General features: G+C 44.4%; 1 protein-coding gene across 1 annotated transcript in view; it reads left to right on the forward strand.

Annotated features, from left to right (window-relative positions):
• The window catches only part of LOC119436398 (protein bicaudal C homolog 1-B-like), a 188,878-nt gene that overhangs the window by 163,231 nt on the left and 11,095 nt on the right, over positions 1 to 14,552 (forward strand). The window contains exons 16-17 of the mRNA XM_037703239.2: positions 5,768 to 5,897; positions 8,201 to 8,340. Of these exons, the coding sequence (XP_037559167.1) occupies positions 5,768 to 5,897; positions 8,201 to 8,340 (270 nt within the window). The remainder of the gene's footprint in view (positions 1 to 5,767; positions 5,898 to 8,200; positions 8,341 to 14,552) is intronic.

The following is a 14,552-nucleotide window of genomic DNA, read 5'->3' on the forward strand; positions in this document are numbered from 1 at the left end:
GGAGCAAGACTTGGTGCATACGGTGGCCCATGAGGGTGATTTCTCATTTGCTGTGTTTTGCGCTGAGCAACAGCTGGTCAGAGTACCTCAGGAACGCAAGTTCTGAGAAGCTACTGCAGAGAAACGCCATGTCCATGATGGCGTTCGAAGCAGACATTGCGAGCAATGAAATGCAACACTTGCAACAGAAATGCTTCAAGAAAGCACGGTAGGCCAAGCAATGACAGCTCTAAGCCCGTTGTCAAGAAGGCCACACCGCAGTCACTTCCAACCGCTGCCATTAGGTATGACAGGTACGATCGCTGGCACGTGCGCACACCAAATGCACAGCGTTGCCGCCGTGAAGGATGCGCAGTGAAGAGCCGAATTCTCTGCCGAAAATGTCACGTGTTCTTGTGCCTGTCAGCTCAGAATCATTGCTTTCATGTTTACCACACAAACTAGATTGCAAATGTTTAGAAAATCAAGGAAGAATCACAGGAAAAATGTTTTGCCCCACTTATCTAGCTAAGCGAGCAGCGCAACATTTTTTCCAGGTTAAGGCCCTGTCCACAAATTTGGACACCACAAAAAACAATGAAAAAAATTAATTTGTTTCCATCTTTTATTGGCTTTTTTATGGAAGCATGTGAGCCGAAAATGATAAGATAAATTTTTTCATTGCCAGATTTAATTTGCGCCTGAAGGGGTTAATCCCGATTTCCCCCCACTACGGCGTGCCTCATAATCATAGTGTGGTTTTGGCATGTAAAACCCCAGAATTTAATTTAATCCATGCAGTTTGATAGCACCTTTGATGTACATGATTTTCACTACAATTGACTACTGTTATTTTGACCCTGTTGTGATGAGCTTGCCCGAGGCTTACTCTACGAGTGACGGTCGGGAAATGGCGCAATGCTCCTCTACTCTACAACGCAGAAATGCGCTACAGTAGGGTTCGTCGACTCTCCGAAGCGGCACAGAGAAGGCTTTGAAATCAGAACATCAACAAACACTGGTTAACCCAAGTACAACAGTGTGACAGTCGCAGCACTTACGGACCGCATCGCAAGACAAATTGAGTAAGCGTGCCTTCTGTGCTAGGGCTGATCGAGTAGCAGTTCACCAAGCACAAGAATGAGTCACAGGCGCAGAGATTATGTAACCAACTCATTGTGGGCCTGTGAGCATCTGTTGCAGCAATGAAGCGCTCAGCCTAAGAGAGCTTGGGGTTGAGAGGCCTGGGGCCACCACTTGGGAGGCTAATCAGGGCGAGTCCCAGTGACTTGTGCTTGCATGGTAACTCGACGCCGGGAGTGAGAAATGCAGTTTGTGTGGGGAATTAGCTCTGGCGTACTAGCCATGTCCACTTTGTCTGCCATGTTGCCACTGAGGCGGTGCTTCCCGGAAATCAAGATAAGCACCGCGCGCGAGCTGGAGGATGAGGCGCAGGGAGGCCGGCAAAATGAAGAAACCCAAATGTTTTGTTTTTTAAGTAGTGTGTCGTCTTTGACAGACTACATCAATACAGATTAAAATAACCGTTCATGTTGTCATTGGTCAGTGACCCACAAAGCTTAATGATATCGTCGGCATTGACACAATCCTGAAAAACAGTCGTCCAGGGGCACATCACAAGTCATCATCACTGCAGGATAGGTTGCTGCCGTGGCTGTTGTCGCCTAGGGAAGCAGTAAGCACCATCAGAATTTTTTCAAGCTGCTGCACATGGCTTCATGAGGAGGTGCAGGTGTAGGTTGAATTAATTGAAACGGCATGATTTTGCAATTGAACTAAACAAGTTTTGCTTCCATAGCAATGTAGGGCTTCTTGCCGTAACTTTTTGGTGCGTACGAATTTAGCAAAAAGCCTAATTAACCGGGGTCAAATTAGTGGAAGTCTACTGTATAATCAAAATTGACCTGAAGGCTGAATACCTTTGAAGTGCGTATGTCTTGGTGTCTTAGTGAGCTTTGTTCTAGCCAGTTAAAATTGCTGATGCTGCCATTTCACTACTTTCTTCAGCCGCAGTGCAACAGTTTAACTAGGTGGAGTAATTAGCAGGCCTGTCCATACTTGCTCTTATGATCACAGGAATACATGGTAGCTTTGATCAAGCAGAAGCACTGTTCAATGGCCACACTTTTCCTCTTTTTGGGAGTCTCGTATGGCACTCTTGAAGAAACAAACAATTTGTGTGCTGAAAGTCGCTGCTGTCAGCAAGCAGACCACATCACGTCCTTGTTGCAGTAATTTCTCTCAACATGTTCACACTGAAATGCCTCTCCTATTTCTGCGCATTTTCGATTTGAGTGGTACAAAACTGAAGTGTGAAATACTGTCAATGTGTTGATCGCATGGTCTTTGCGCTTTTGAATTCGCTTGTCTCGTGGTCATGAAGCTACATTATGATAACATTCTGACAAGACGAACAAGTTACAGAAAGATGGACCCACGCATTTCAGCAGCAAGCAAACAAGGGAAGTCTCAGCTCAGCGGCTCAGAGCTGCGGCTTCCCTTTGCCTTCTGTATACCATATGATGAAGCATACTTGGAATTAAATGCAGAAGTTCTTGTGGCTGTTCCATTTGACTGAAGTACAGAAAAAGTGTTTTGCGTATCGAAGTTTCTCTTCTGTACAGATTACCATATTTTTGTACAGAAATTTTATTCACAAGTAACAGCAACGCTCGTCACATAAAGAGTTCCGAGTTTTCGCATTAAACAAGAAAAAGACAGTGTGTAGATTTTTTTTTCACGGAATTCAGTTTTATAGGGACCCTGAAACGATTTTGACAATTTAGAACAAACTTGTTGAGTTCCTAGGATAGGTCCTTCTGATCATTAAGTGACATGTAAGCACTCCACGTAAAGCATGTAATTGCCACCAATCACAGCAGCACCGCTCCTTTGAGTTTTCATTGCAATCTACATAGCTGGCGCATGTGATGTCAGTTGGGTGGACAAATGGTGGACACATTATGGTGGACAAATGTTGTTCATAATAGTTAAAATGTTGCTTAATTTGTTTCTACAAAAAAAAGAGCAACTTGCACTAGTGGTGCAAGGCTGGAGTAAACAGCAAAGCTGCTGATCGACCTATCTTCTGGGTTTTACTAGGCTTGGCTAAATTTAGCTAGGAAATGCTAAGTGTTGCTAGGCACGGTATTCCGAATTGGCTTGCTGCAGACGCGCAGATTCTTGCTTGACCGTGTAACGCGCTTCAAGATGAACAGTGGCTTCTTTGGGTCTCTGGATCTCCTTAGGTCGTCCCATGCCAGGGCTACATGTACTTGCCACAGAATCAACGAGAGTTCTACCGCCAGTTCAGCGGCTCCGAGCTTTAGCTCCCCAGTGACATCGTGGCTAAGCTGGGCCACCTCTACACTTGCCGGGGTGGGGCTGGTTGAAATCTGCCGAGCTGCCGCCAGAGGCGTCGGCTGCAGTCACGGACACCGCGTGCATTCGGCGCGAATGCGGACGGTGTTGGCAACAGCTCTGCGCGTTGCCTCGTTGGTGCTGCTACAACTTCTCTCTCTCGCTCTCATTTTCTCCTCTCTCCCACGCATAGTGTGCGCTGCACGCATGCTCTTCTTTCCGCTCCTTAACGTCCTATGTCAAGGCAACATGTGCACGGCACGGAGAGGAGGCGAAGCACATGCCACTCTGCGAGGTGGTTGCAAGGCAATGCGCAGTGACGTCATCGCCAGGCGCAGTTCTGCGGCTCGCAGCACAAATTACGGCAGGATTAAACAGCTCCGCTGTTAAAGTAACAGAAAGAGAATACACAATTTATCACTACACTAAAGCACTTCCGGTACACAGCAAGTGTTGTCTGCTTGCATTACAATGTGCTCTGTGTTGACGCGAGCTGCGCGATCAGTGTTGGTCTGAAGGTTTCTTTTCATGAGGACCATGAATCACCCTCGTGTTGTGGGCTGCTAACTTGGTGATTGGTGACATGTCAAGCTGCAACATTGTCCCTTTGCAAGGCAACAGGCAAGCGGAGTGACTGCAGCAAATTGTGCTGTCAGTATTTGATCAGCGCCAGGATCTCTGCATTTGTGGCTGTCATTTTTATGCCAGAGGATTACTACCACAATAGCTTTAGATTACTACCACAATAGCTTTAGTGCGTCCAGTATGCAACACTCCAATTGCTAGTAGATGCAGCACTCGACCGCTGGCGCCACGCTGCGCCGCTCGCGCGTACCGCGTTTCTAGGTGGTTTATTTCGCCGAGGGCGCTCAAACGCAATCATATGGTTCGCATGAATGCAAGCCTTGGAAGCGTGGCTGTATGGCTGAGTGGTTACGGCGCGCGCTTCGGGATCATGCGTACGCGGGTTTGAATCCCGCCCTGGCTAGAATTTTTTTTTCTTAATATCACGCTTTTTATTTTTATTTTTTCCTCTGTTTGCCAGCGCGGTCGCTTGAACCCCGGTGCTACAGCGGAAGCCGTGGTGCCGGGCGCCGACGCGAAGCGGCGGTCGTTGGAGTGTTGTGGAGCACAGCGTAGCAACACCCCAAATAAAAAAATACTGCTCCAGTCAGGTAGACTGCTCCCTCCCTAATAGTGAGATTATATTTGGATCATCAAAACAGTGATGCGTTTATAATACCACCGATCCCAACAGCAGGCTAGTCACAACCAGCCCAGCGTTTTCTCCGTCAACGCCTCCTCCATTCCAACGGTGACGGCTAGAAACATGGTACGTGCGAGCGGCGCAGTGTGGCGCCAGCGGTCGAGCGCTGTATCAACTAGCAACTGGAAATACGTGTCCAGTATTCTGGTAAATGCAGCCTGCGGTAAATGCAGGCAGGCTGCATTTACACCTCTGTCCATCTGGCAAAATGCCCAGGAACTCTGTCGCATTTTTCATTTTTTTTTTTTTTTTTTTTTTTTTGCCTTTGTTAAACTGCTTCTCAAACTGCTATTCTTAGTATTGGATGCAATTACAGTGGCAAAGAGCTGGATCTCCAATTGTACAGCACGCTTCAGCATCAACAAAATTGAACTAGATATCTACAGAAAAAAAAAGCTAGGTTCGACGTGAAAAATTGTCAACTGGAAATAAAAACGGAAAATGCTGAACCCTACTTATAAAGTAAACAATGCTCGGGTGGGATTTTGGAAGACTTTTAAAGTCTCCATATTATGCAGGTAGCATATTTGGGTGTGTGCAGTGTGGCAGAGCAATTGCTGAAGGATTATAAGAAGGCAGTAGTCTTTTGCATATTAGAACTGCAGCCGGTAGGTGCAGTTCACCTACCAGTGGGGGGGTCATTTTTTTTAGGTAGCTCTCATATTGTGCTTGCATGTGGACATGGTATCCTGCATTATAGGCTTTTGATATGTTGTGCTTGGCTGCCTGCCATGAAAAGTAACATTCAAGAAGCAATTTTTCTCGTTTGGTTATTAACAATCACATATTTCACATTCATGGTGTCCTGGAAGAGTTGTTAGGAGGAACATGCTTTTGTTAAGCAATTAAGGCTTCTAATCGCAAGCATTTATAGAAGGAATTTCACATCATTTGTTGTGGTTGCTAGATGGCACCTTAGAGGGCAGTTTACATTTTTTCGTTGTTGCTTCAAGATCCATCTGCTGAAGCCCAATTGTCCGAGCCATTTTCATGGTATCTATCAATTTATTTTGAAAAGCCAGATCATGTACAATAAGAATTTTTTGTGCAGTTTAATAACTTTTTTTAAACTATGCATTTTCTGCTATATACTTGCTAAGTGAGCTGATAATGTTAGCAAGATGTCCTGGCCATTTGCAGGTATGTTCATCCATTGACCAGGCCTCCTCGAGTAAAGTGTGGAGCAATACTGTTGATGCCTGCCTTGGTGCGACAGGAGGATCTATGACTAATGACTCTGATGACGCCCAGCACTGTGGCAGCAACCTTGGTAGGTTGCAAAGGCCCCTACACTTTGCTGTCGGCGCGACTGCAGTTGCCTAACGCAGCGTCAACATTGGTTACGCATAAAGCGCTGATTGAGTCGCATGATGCACTGTCTGCACTTGTCTGTTGTGCAGCTCCACCTTAATAAGCTGACGATAACGTGCAAAACCCACCTGCCTGTAAAGCTAGGAAAACAAGAGAGGAAGGCTTTCTATGCAATAAAAAATGGCCATAAGAAAACAGGCCCAATATTAAACTGAATCTCATAAGATATTCAGCACAACATAACTTCACTACTACTTTAGCTTCAGAGGCTAAAATATGTTCTAGACCTTCATATTGAACTGAGCCGTAATCATGCTGACATACTAATTTGGTGTTCCGTTTCATATGAGTAGACAGTGTTGTACATCTTGATTCCTAGATACCCAAGTTACTGATAGCTTGCAACATTCTTGTTATGCAATGCTAGTAAACTGCCGAGCATGTGCAGCACCTTGTTCTTTTACACAAAATTTGTAAGCATTAAACTCGTTGATAGGTTTCGTGATATTAGATTTGATATGTGTTTTTTTTTTCTTTCATTCATTGTTAGATTTGAAATCCACTATTTTATATTCACACACCCTTAATTCAAATTATGGTGGGAGTGTGCTGTCTTGGACAAAATAAATGCAAACAGTAAAATTGAACTCCGAACACCAAAAATGGGAGAATATATTTTAGTTTGGAATTACGTATCAGTCTGCTCACTTATAACTTCGATGTCTGACGCACCATACTTTAAATGGCAACAACAGTTACTTTTAGGAGATTCATCACTGGAAATCTTGCATTCTTTGTGTTGATGTCTAAGTTGTCCTGTTTGCATTTGATTGATCTAAGATGGTACTCTGTGATTGAAAATTATGATAGCTAAGGTTAAGGACAGAATGGTTGATTCATGAAACTGGACAAACTTAACTCCATGAATGAAAATATTCTGCGTATGCGGACATGTTATCTGGGAGCTAATAGTCCCTCGTTAAGATTATTGATAAACAGTGGTTGAACAAAGGACGCTTCAGCCTGGAACCGTTATGACAAGGGCCTTGTCTTCATCAGGGTAAAGTCTCCTTGTTGAAGCGTTGACTCCTGGCTTTAGGCTTCTCTTGTTCGGCCACTGCTGATCACTTTGTCGCCATCTTCCTCTGACACCTTTGTCATGTTCGGATTTGATTGAATGAGTATTTTGCTGGATATATCCTACTGAGACCCCTTGTAAATTATATTGCATATTACCTTCAGTCCTCAAAGTTAACTCTGAAGTGATTATGGAACATATTAATCCTGGATATTATGTCAGAAGCATGCAGAACTGTATGGAAGTGGTTTAAACACATTCTTGCTGCCAGCTTTTGTGAAAATTGACACGAATTTGATCTAAGTTGTTGTGTGGTCGGATACGGTGTAAAGCATCTGTGGAGTGCATTTTGAATGCCATAAGTTGATGTGAAAACCCAGAATGCAGCATCAACATGACAATCGTTGACATAATTTTCATATTCACCTCAGCATTTATGTATCAACCGTGAGGAGAGTTACTTTATCCACATACATGGAGATACTACTTTTAGCATCTAACAGTGGTATTTAAACAAAATTTTTTCAGTTAGAACAGTTTGTAATAAGGCTTGAAAGGTGATTGTCCCTGAGGTGTCTCAGGAGGATATTAGTTTGTGTATTTATTGGTAGCACTTTCTGCATACAAGTTTAGCTATTAGAATACTTCAAATATGGAAACTGCCATCCCAGCCATAGTTTCCTACTGAAATTACTTGAAACTCTGGCACTGCGATCGTTCAGCTACCAAGGAAATGATAGTACATGGATTTGTCTGATCTTCATGCTTGTGGCTTCTGACATTCTTGTGCCTTTGTTCACTATGCTTTATCTGCCTTTATTGACCTAAATTTTGAAGCAACCCTATTTTTCTATACTTTAAGGGCAATACCACTCTGTACACATGCATGATTACTGTGCATTGTTGCATTTAAGTCACAACGCCATTTGAAGCCAGAAGGACGAAGTTTAGGCAAATCCATGTACTAATTATCATTCCCGTGCTGCCTGCTTGCAGCTCCCATAAACACTAGCACCAGAGTTCCCCCTAGTAATGTTTGTAGGAAACTCTGCCAGTACATTACTGCTGTCATTGGGATCAATGTCTGTACATGCCACTGTTATCATTCTTCACTGCATTCTGTCACTATGCTAAAGATAGTCTTGTCATCTTACACCAAAATAACTGAATTATTCCTTTCACAGAGGGAGCATTCAGTGCAAGCAACTTCTTGGAGTGTGTTAGTGCACACAGCCAGCCGCAAGAGAGGCCTTTAATAGACATTCCTCACTTGTTCAGTCTGCTGGGGCTGGGCAGATATGTGGATGTCTTCCAGCAGAATGAGGCTAGTACATTTCTCGTGATACTTCTTTTTCCCATTATGTGCTAGTTACATTGAACAGGATTACGCCAGTAGTTACCAAGTTTCTTGGACTGGGCATGACCAGGTTTGGAAAAGTGCCGAGAAACCAATGTTCATTGCACACCACGTCCCCCCACAGCTTGTGCATGCACAGCTCTTCAGTGAGCTTCTGTTCCTGCTGAATAAAATAGTCGTGCAGAGGTGATTGCAAATGTAGTCAAAGCTAATTTTTAACTAGCTAAATCTAGAATAACTTTTTTCATTTTCTTGCTGTACCTTAGTTCATGTTTCCTATATTGTAATAGTTATTACTATAATAATAATAGTAATAGTTTTCTTTGTATAAGTTGCACCCCCCTCAAAACAGCAGTTCTTCAAAAAAAAAAGTATACAAGTTGCACCTGTTCATCCGGCACGCGATTTTTAAACAAATGATGGTGTTTCGCTTCATGAACGCAAGTCACAAGCAAGCGTATGGGTGACATAGCTAAATAATTGCGATAGCAATTACATGGACGCTCCAGGCGCATTTCTGCCATTGTGATCGCCACGATGTTCCATATAAAGTCCAAGGGCGATAACATTGTCCCCGCGCGCCGTATGCTGTATGTGCGAGTGAAAGCGTGCGACGGTGAGCCGAATCGCACACAACGGAGAAAAGCGGGAAGGCTTCGCGGGAGGGAGGGGGGGTGGCTTGTACTCTAGTAGCGACTGCGTAGTTTGCACAGCGGCACAAGCTATATCTTCAAAGAAATCTGCAGATGCGATGACTTCGGGGTCAGTCGACTTGCGGTCAGCCCATGTCGGCCTGCACTGCTTGCGTTGCTGCTCCGTCCTTCTCGCACGACGCTCGGAAACTCGATCATGAGAAACCGGTACCTCCAGAGTGCACACACAACCCATAGCAACTGCCAGAGGAATTCAACACAGTGGACTTCGCGTGGCCATAGCATCCAATTTTGACGGCAGTTCTTCCGAAAAAAATATATGTCGCATCGTTCTATAAGACGTACTGACGAAAAAATGAGAAAAAAAAACTGACTGACACATCAGAAAATACGGTACTTAAAAATGGGTGGGTCTTTTGGGACTTGTGAACATGTTTGACTTAGCCATAGTCAAATTAATGGAGGTTGACTGTGCCGTGCTTGCACGAATGTAATGCAAGAAGAAACTTTTGACTATTAGGAAAACACAGTAAACTGACCTTATAATCAAATTTCTATATTCGAATTATTGCTTTATTCAAAGTTTTCTAAGCTTCCAAATAGGGTGGTGCCAAACTCTGCTTAGTACGAAAGGCTAAAAAGTTCCCATGAGACGGCTCACTGAAGCAAAGACGGTGAACCTTTCGTGTTCTTCATAACACTCTGGAGTGTGCATTAGTAAAGGTGCGTGGTTCTTAAGACATGCTGCCTATACCAGACCCTGAGGACTTTTGCATCTTACGTGCTTACCGACGCGGATGCTCCTGGTGTTTGCTCCTGGCACGGATATCGAAATAATCAATAGTGTTTGGTGGTGAAGATGACGAGAAAATTGCAGCAAACGAACCTCGTGAAGTCCTGTGTCAGACTCAAACCATTCATTGTTTGCATTCATTGTTTGCAATGAATGCTGTGGCAGCGAAGAGGGCCTGATAAGGCTTGGAAAAGCTTTAGAAGACGAACTTGGAAGAAATGCATGCCAGACGCTACTCGAATCTTTCCTAGTTCCAAAGTAAAATGCTGTCGCATCGCAAGTATGACGGACGGTTGCATTTCTCTATACGTTTTAGGAGCTTCCGAACAGTATTGAAATCGCTGCTTTAGAGTTTTCCCGCTTTTAATGAAGTACTGCTTATAATGAAGTTCATTTCCTGTCCTGATGACTTCATTAAAATGTGGGTTTACTGTACTGTCATAACATGAACTGAAGTGTAATGCAGCTGTTACCTTAGGCTTAAAATGGGCCACTTCACCACATGATGGACAGGTGGCCCTACATTGGCATGCATTGCTGTAGTGGGCCATGCATGCACCAGAGCCTATGCAGGTACACATTTTGCCGATTGCTTGCACATTGAAACATTCAAATAGGACAACAGTGCACTGCTCTAACGGAGTGCCAGGTGCACATACACCAGTTCAAATTCCCTTGCGTTGGTAAGGCTGCATGGGTGTGCATCGTAGTAGCAGACGGCACCCTTAGGTCTCATTGTTTCATTGCCGCCATTTTTTACAGCGTAAGCTATTATGAGCTCATTCCAATAGCAGTTTCGGTTAGCGTCGTTGGCCACCGTGGCCGCTCCCGCTGTTGGACGACCCAACCCTCCGCCAGTATCGTGGCGCCATCTAGTTGGTATGGTGGCGCCAACGCAGCGTGTGCAGGCGCAGACGACGAGATGGGATTCAGATGAGGCGCCTCTTTCCTCTTTACCTCCTACTCCCCTCCCCCTTACGACGCTGCACCGTGCTCCCTGAAGGGCTGCAGAATCTAAGCATCTTTTTCCTCCTTCATAATCACCATATATAATCAATGCGTTTCCGATGTGAGATGTGCGCCGCGTATTCTGGATACCTTTTCCAGCGGCCGTGCCTCTTTGGTACAACTTATGGCGTCTCCTCGCAAGGTACGAACCGCTGCTGAAGCGAATCGTAGAGCTATGTGCGCGGCTATAACCAGGCATCATCGGGCTCAGCAGACTGCTGTGCAGAGAGCATTAAAGCCGCAGCCCGCCGTCGACGCTGGACGGACAGTTCAGATCGTTCTCATCAAAACGAGGCGAATACTTTGTCACGAAGACCCTAGTGTGCGTGGTGCCAAAATTGGAGCTACTCTTGAGCCGCTCCACCAGCTTACGCTGTGACTGTGCTGTGTGTGCCGCGCAGGCCTGTGACTTTTATCGTTCTAGTGCTTTTGATTCTTCGCGGACACTCATTTCCCCCTTTGAATGAGTGTATTCTGAAGATATTGAGGTTGGCTTTCTCGCAAAGTTTGGTCACTTCGTTGTGCTTTCTGCATTTAGCTCATTGAGCTCCCTGCAAAAAAAAAAAAAAATGTTCAGATACAGGTTTTAAGCATGAGATCAAGTGTGTCAAAATGAACTTGACTCTTGCTGTGGCATCTGCCCTTGCACTTCCTCTAAGGCAGTCAGTTGGCTCTAAATACCACATTTGCTCTGCCTTCACCCACTGCCTTTCAGAACGTTGCCAAAAGCATGGACTGGTATATGCAGGGCTAATGCAGATGGCGGACTATTGCATCTGCTTACCCAGTCACAACTACACCCACCCCCCGCAGACAATGTTGGCTGTGAGAACAGACAATGTTTGTAATGAAGTAATGGTTACAAAGTATTTTCGACTCCTCCATCAGCTTAGTTACATTCAGGTTTTACTTTAATTGTATGAACACAATGTTAAACATTGTGCAATGTAGTCACTTCCCGCAAGAAACAACTCTTGGAATGAAACACAGGTGTGTACAGAAAGTACTATCAAGTCAAGATTGGGTGATTTTTTAAGTTTGCCTTGCAGAGCACATTTATATGCAATTGTCCCTTTCTGCTATTGCTATTTGTTTCAATGTCCTTTTTGCAGTCTGTAAGATGTTTAATGCTGCAGTTGCAGTTGAAGAGCTATAAACAGGTGTTTAGTGCTGATCAGTAAATTAGCCAGCTCATTATACATTTAATTTAGGCAATATATGCAAAATAACGTTGACACGGTCAATCAAGCAAAGACAAGACGGCATTGCATACAACAATCGGGCAATGCGCTGAGTGTTTGGAAGTACTGAGAGTGGCGTAACATCGGCATCTAAAAACGAAACAACTTTTTTGGCAGAGAAAAAATTGCATTTTACATGAGCAGGGATGCTTAAAACATTAGAAAGTCGACCTTACAGTGAGTATTGTACTTACTTTTGAAGCACTGCACTCAAGGCTACACACTGACGCAGCCTTATAGTAAGTCCGACAAGTGCACTCATTGGCAAATGCATTCTACAGTAAGTGGTACTAAACATTGGCCACGGCCCGCGAATGATTAACTGCAAAGTCCACTTGCTCAAAGTGACAATAAATTTGCCCATCTGTCAGTCATGCAAAATTAATGCACCTGAGTCAGGTGTATCTGTGCTACTATTGAGGAAAGCTTTTGTTCTATGGGCTGTCTTTGCAGAATAGTAACGCTATGCTTTTGTAGTATTCAAAAGTAGTGTATTTGGTGTCATGATTGCAGCCTACTGTGACCATGAAACTGTTTTGCGCTCCATGCAACTGCTGAAATGTTATCTCTGGCAGTGTGTGCTTCTCTGTTACAGCATCCACTTAGTGTGGTCTCGGAGAACCCGCCGCAGTAGCCCAGTGGTTATGGTGTGGCTCTGCTCAAGGTCATGGGTTCGATCCCGGTTTCTGGCTGCAGAGGCCACATTTCGGTGGTGGTGACATGCAAAAATCTTTGTGCACTTAGATTTAGGTGCACAGAAGCCCAGGTGGTCAAAATTAATCTGGAGTCCCCCGTTACGGTGTGCCCCATAATCCAATTATATAAAGTCTACAGGCAACGAAGCCAAGGAAAGCATGGTGGTAATTAGCTGTGGTTGAAACCAAAATGCAGAAAATAATTAAGAAAAAGGAAAATGAAAGTCTATGAAAAGTTAAGTTATTGCCAGTGGGAGGCGAACCCACAACCTCCAAATAATGTGTGCATTGCACTAGCAATTGTGCTATGGTGAAGGCCATCAATTCGTCCACTAACTTGGTATTTATTTGTACTAGATCTAGCCCTGGGAGTGTGAGAGATCTAGCTCTCCGTGGCACTGAGCCAGTGCCACTCGGGGCCATAGCGGGCGGATGTGGAACATCTGTTCTTGTTGCCCGGTGGAGTCGCGTAACATGTGAACTTAAGAGAGCCAGCACGGCTAATGAACCTTCATGTGCTACCTAATGGCATCAAGGCTGCCAGATTCGAGACCCTCGCTATGAATGAACAAGAAGAGAAACAGAGGGGCTCGTTTTTTATAATCATGATCATATAAAGCTACTGGGCAATGAAACCGAGAAAAGCATAGGAGTAATTGGCTGTGGTTGAAATTGAAATGTACAAAATAAGGAAAATGAAAGTGTATGAAAAGGTAACTTGTCGCCGGTTGGAGACGAACCCACAACCTCTGCATTACGTGTGCATGGCACTGCATTTCTCCATTGCACTACATTTCAATTTCAACCACAGCTAATTATCTGTATGCTTTCCTTTGCTTCATTGCCTGTTGTCCTTATATGATTTAAGTTAACAAAATTAGAGCCCCCCCCGTCTCCCTTTTTATTTTTTAATTTTGGTTGGTCCCAGGTACAACAAGGTGATCAGGGTTACTTTTAATTTTCTAGTCGTACTGCATATACAGGGTGTCCCAGCTAACTTAAGCCAAGGTTTAAAATTATGATGAAGCACTCTAGGAAGAGCAGACCAAGTGCATGTTGTTGGCTATTGTATGGAGCAATTTGTGCTATCTTTTGAATTTTGCTTAACTGCATAATTAGCTAAGAATAATGAAGCAACTTTCCAAAATTAAATTTAGGGGTAAACTTCAAACCAGAAAGTTTTAGAGCATCCTAGGAAACATCTAATTCCACATTTTCTAACGTCCTACTTGCTACATAAAATTTTCTGCATCCTAAAGAAAGCCCGCAAAATATGAAAATATGCCCGCTTGAGCACCGTGACTGAATCTTAAACATGCCACGATGAATGAACAGTGCATTTACTGTGGTATGCTGTCGCCTAAAGAAATGTGACAGGGCAGGGACACATGCATTGGCCTCGCGATTTGCTGCTCCCATCACCCGCCACAGTGGCTCAGTTAGCTAAGGCGTTGAGGTGCTGAGCACGAGGTCGCGGGATCGAATCCCGGCCGTGGCAGCCGCAGTTTGATGGAGGCGAAATGCAAAAACGCCCGTGTGCTCGCGTTGTAGTGCACGTTAAAGAACCCTAGGTGGTCAAAATTAATCAGGAGCCCTCCGCTACGGCGTGCCTCATAATCGGAACTGGTTTTGGCACGTAAAACCCCAGAAAGAACTGCTCCCATCGCAGCTGTTCATAATGCCGATAAGCAGACCAGGAAGCGCACCAGCTGGGCTAAAAGGTGTAGTTCATTCGTATGCGGCACATTTCGAAGCACTGCAATCACAGCGTGCAAAGGGGCATATCACA

This window comes from Dermacentor silvarum, chromosome 1, assembly GCF_013339745.2.
Source record: "Dermacentor silvarum isolate Dsil-2018 chromosome 1, BIME_Dsil_1.4, whole genome shotgun sequence".
Lineage (NCBI taxonomy): Eukaryota > Metazoa > Arthropoda > Arachnida > Ixodida > Ixodidae > Dermacentor > Dermacentor silvarum.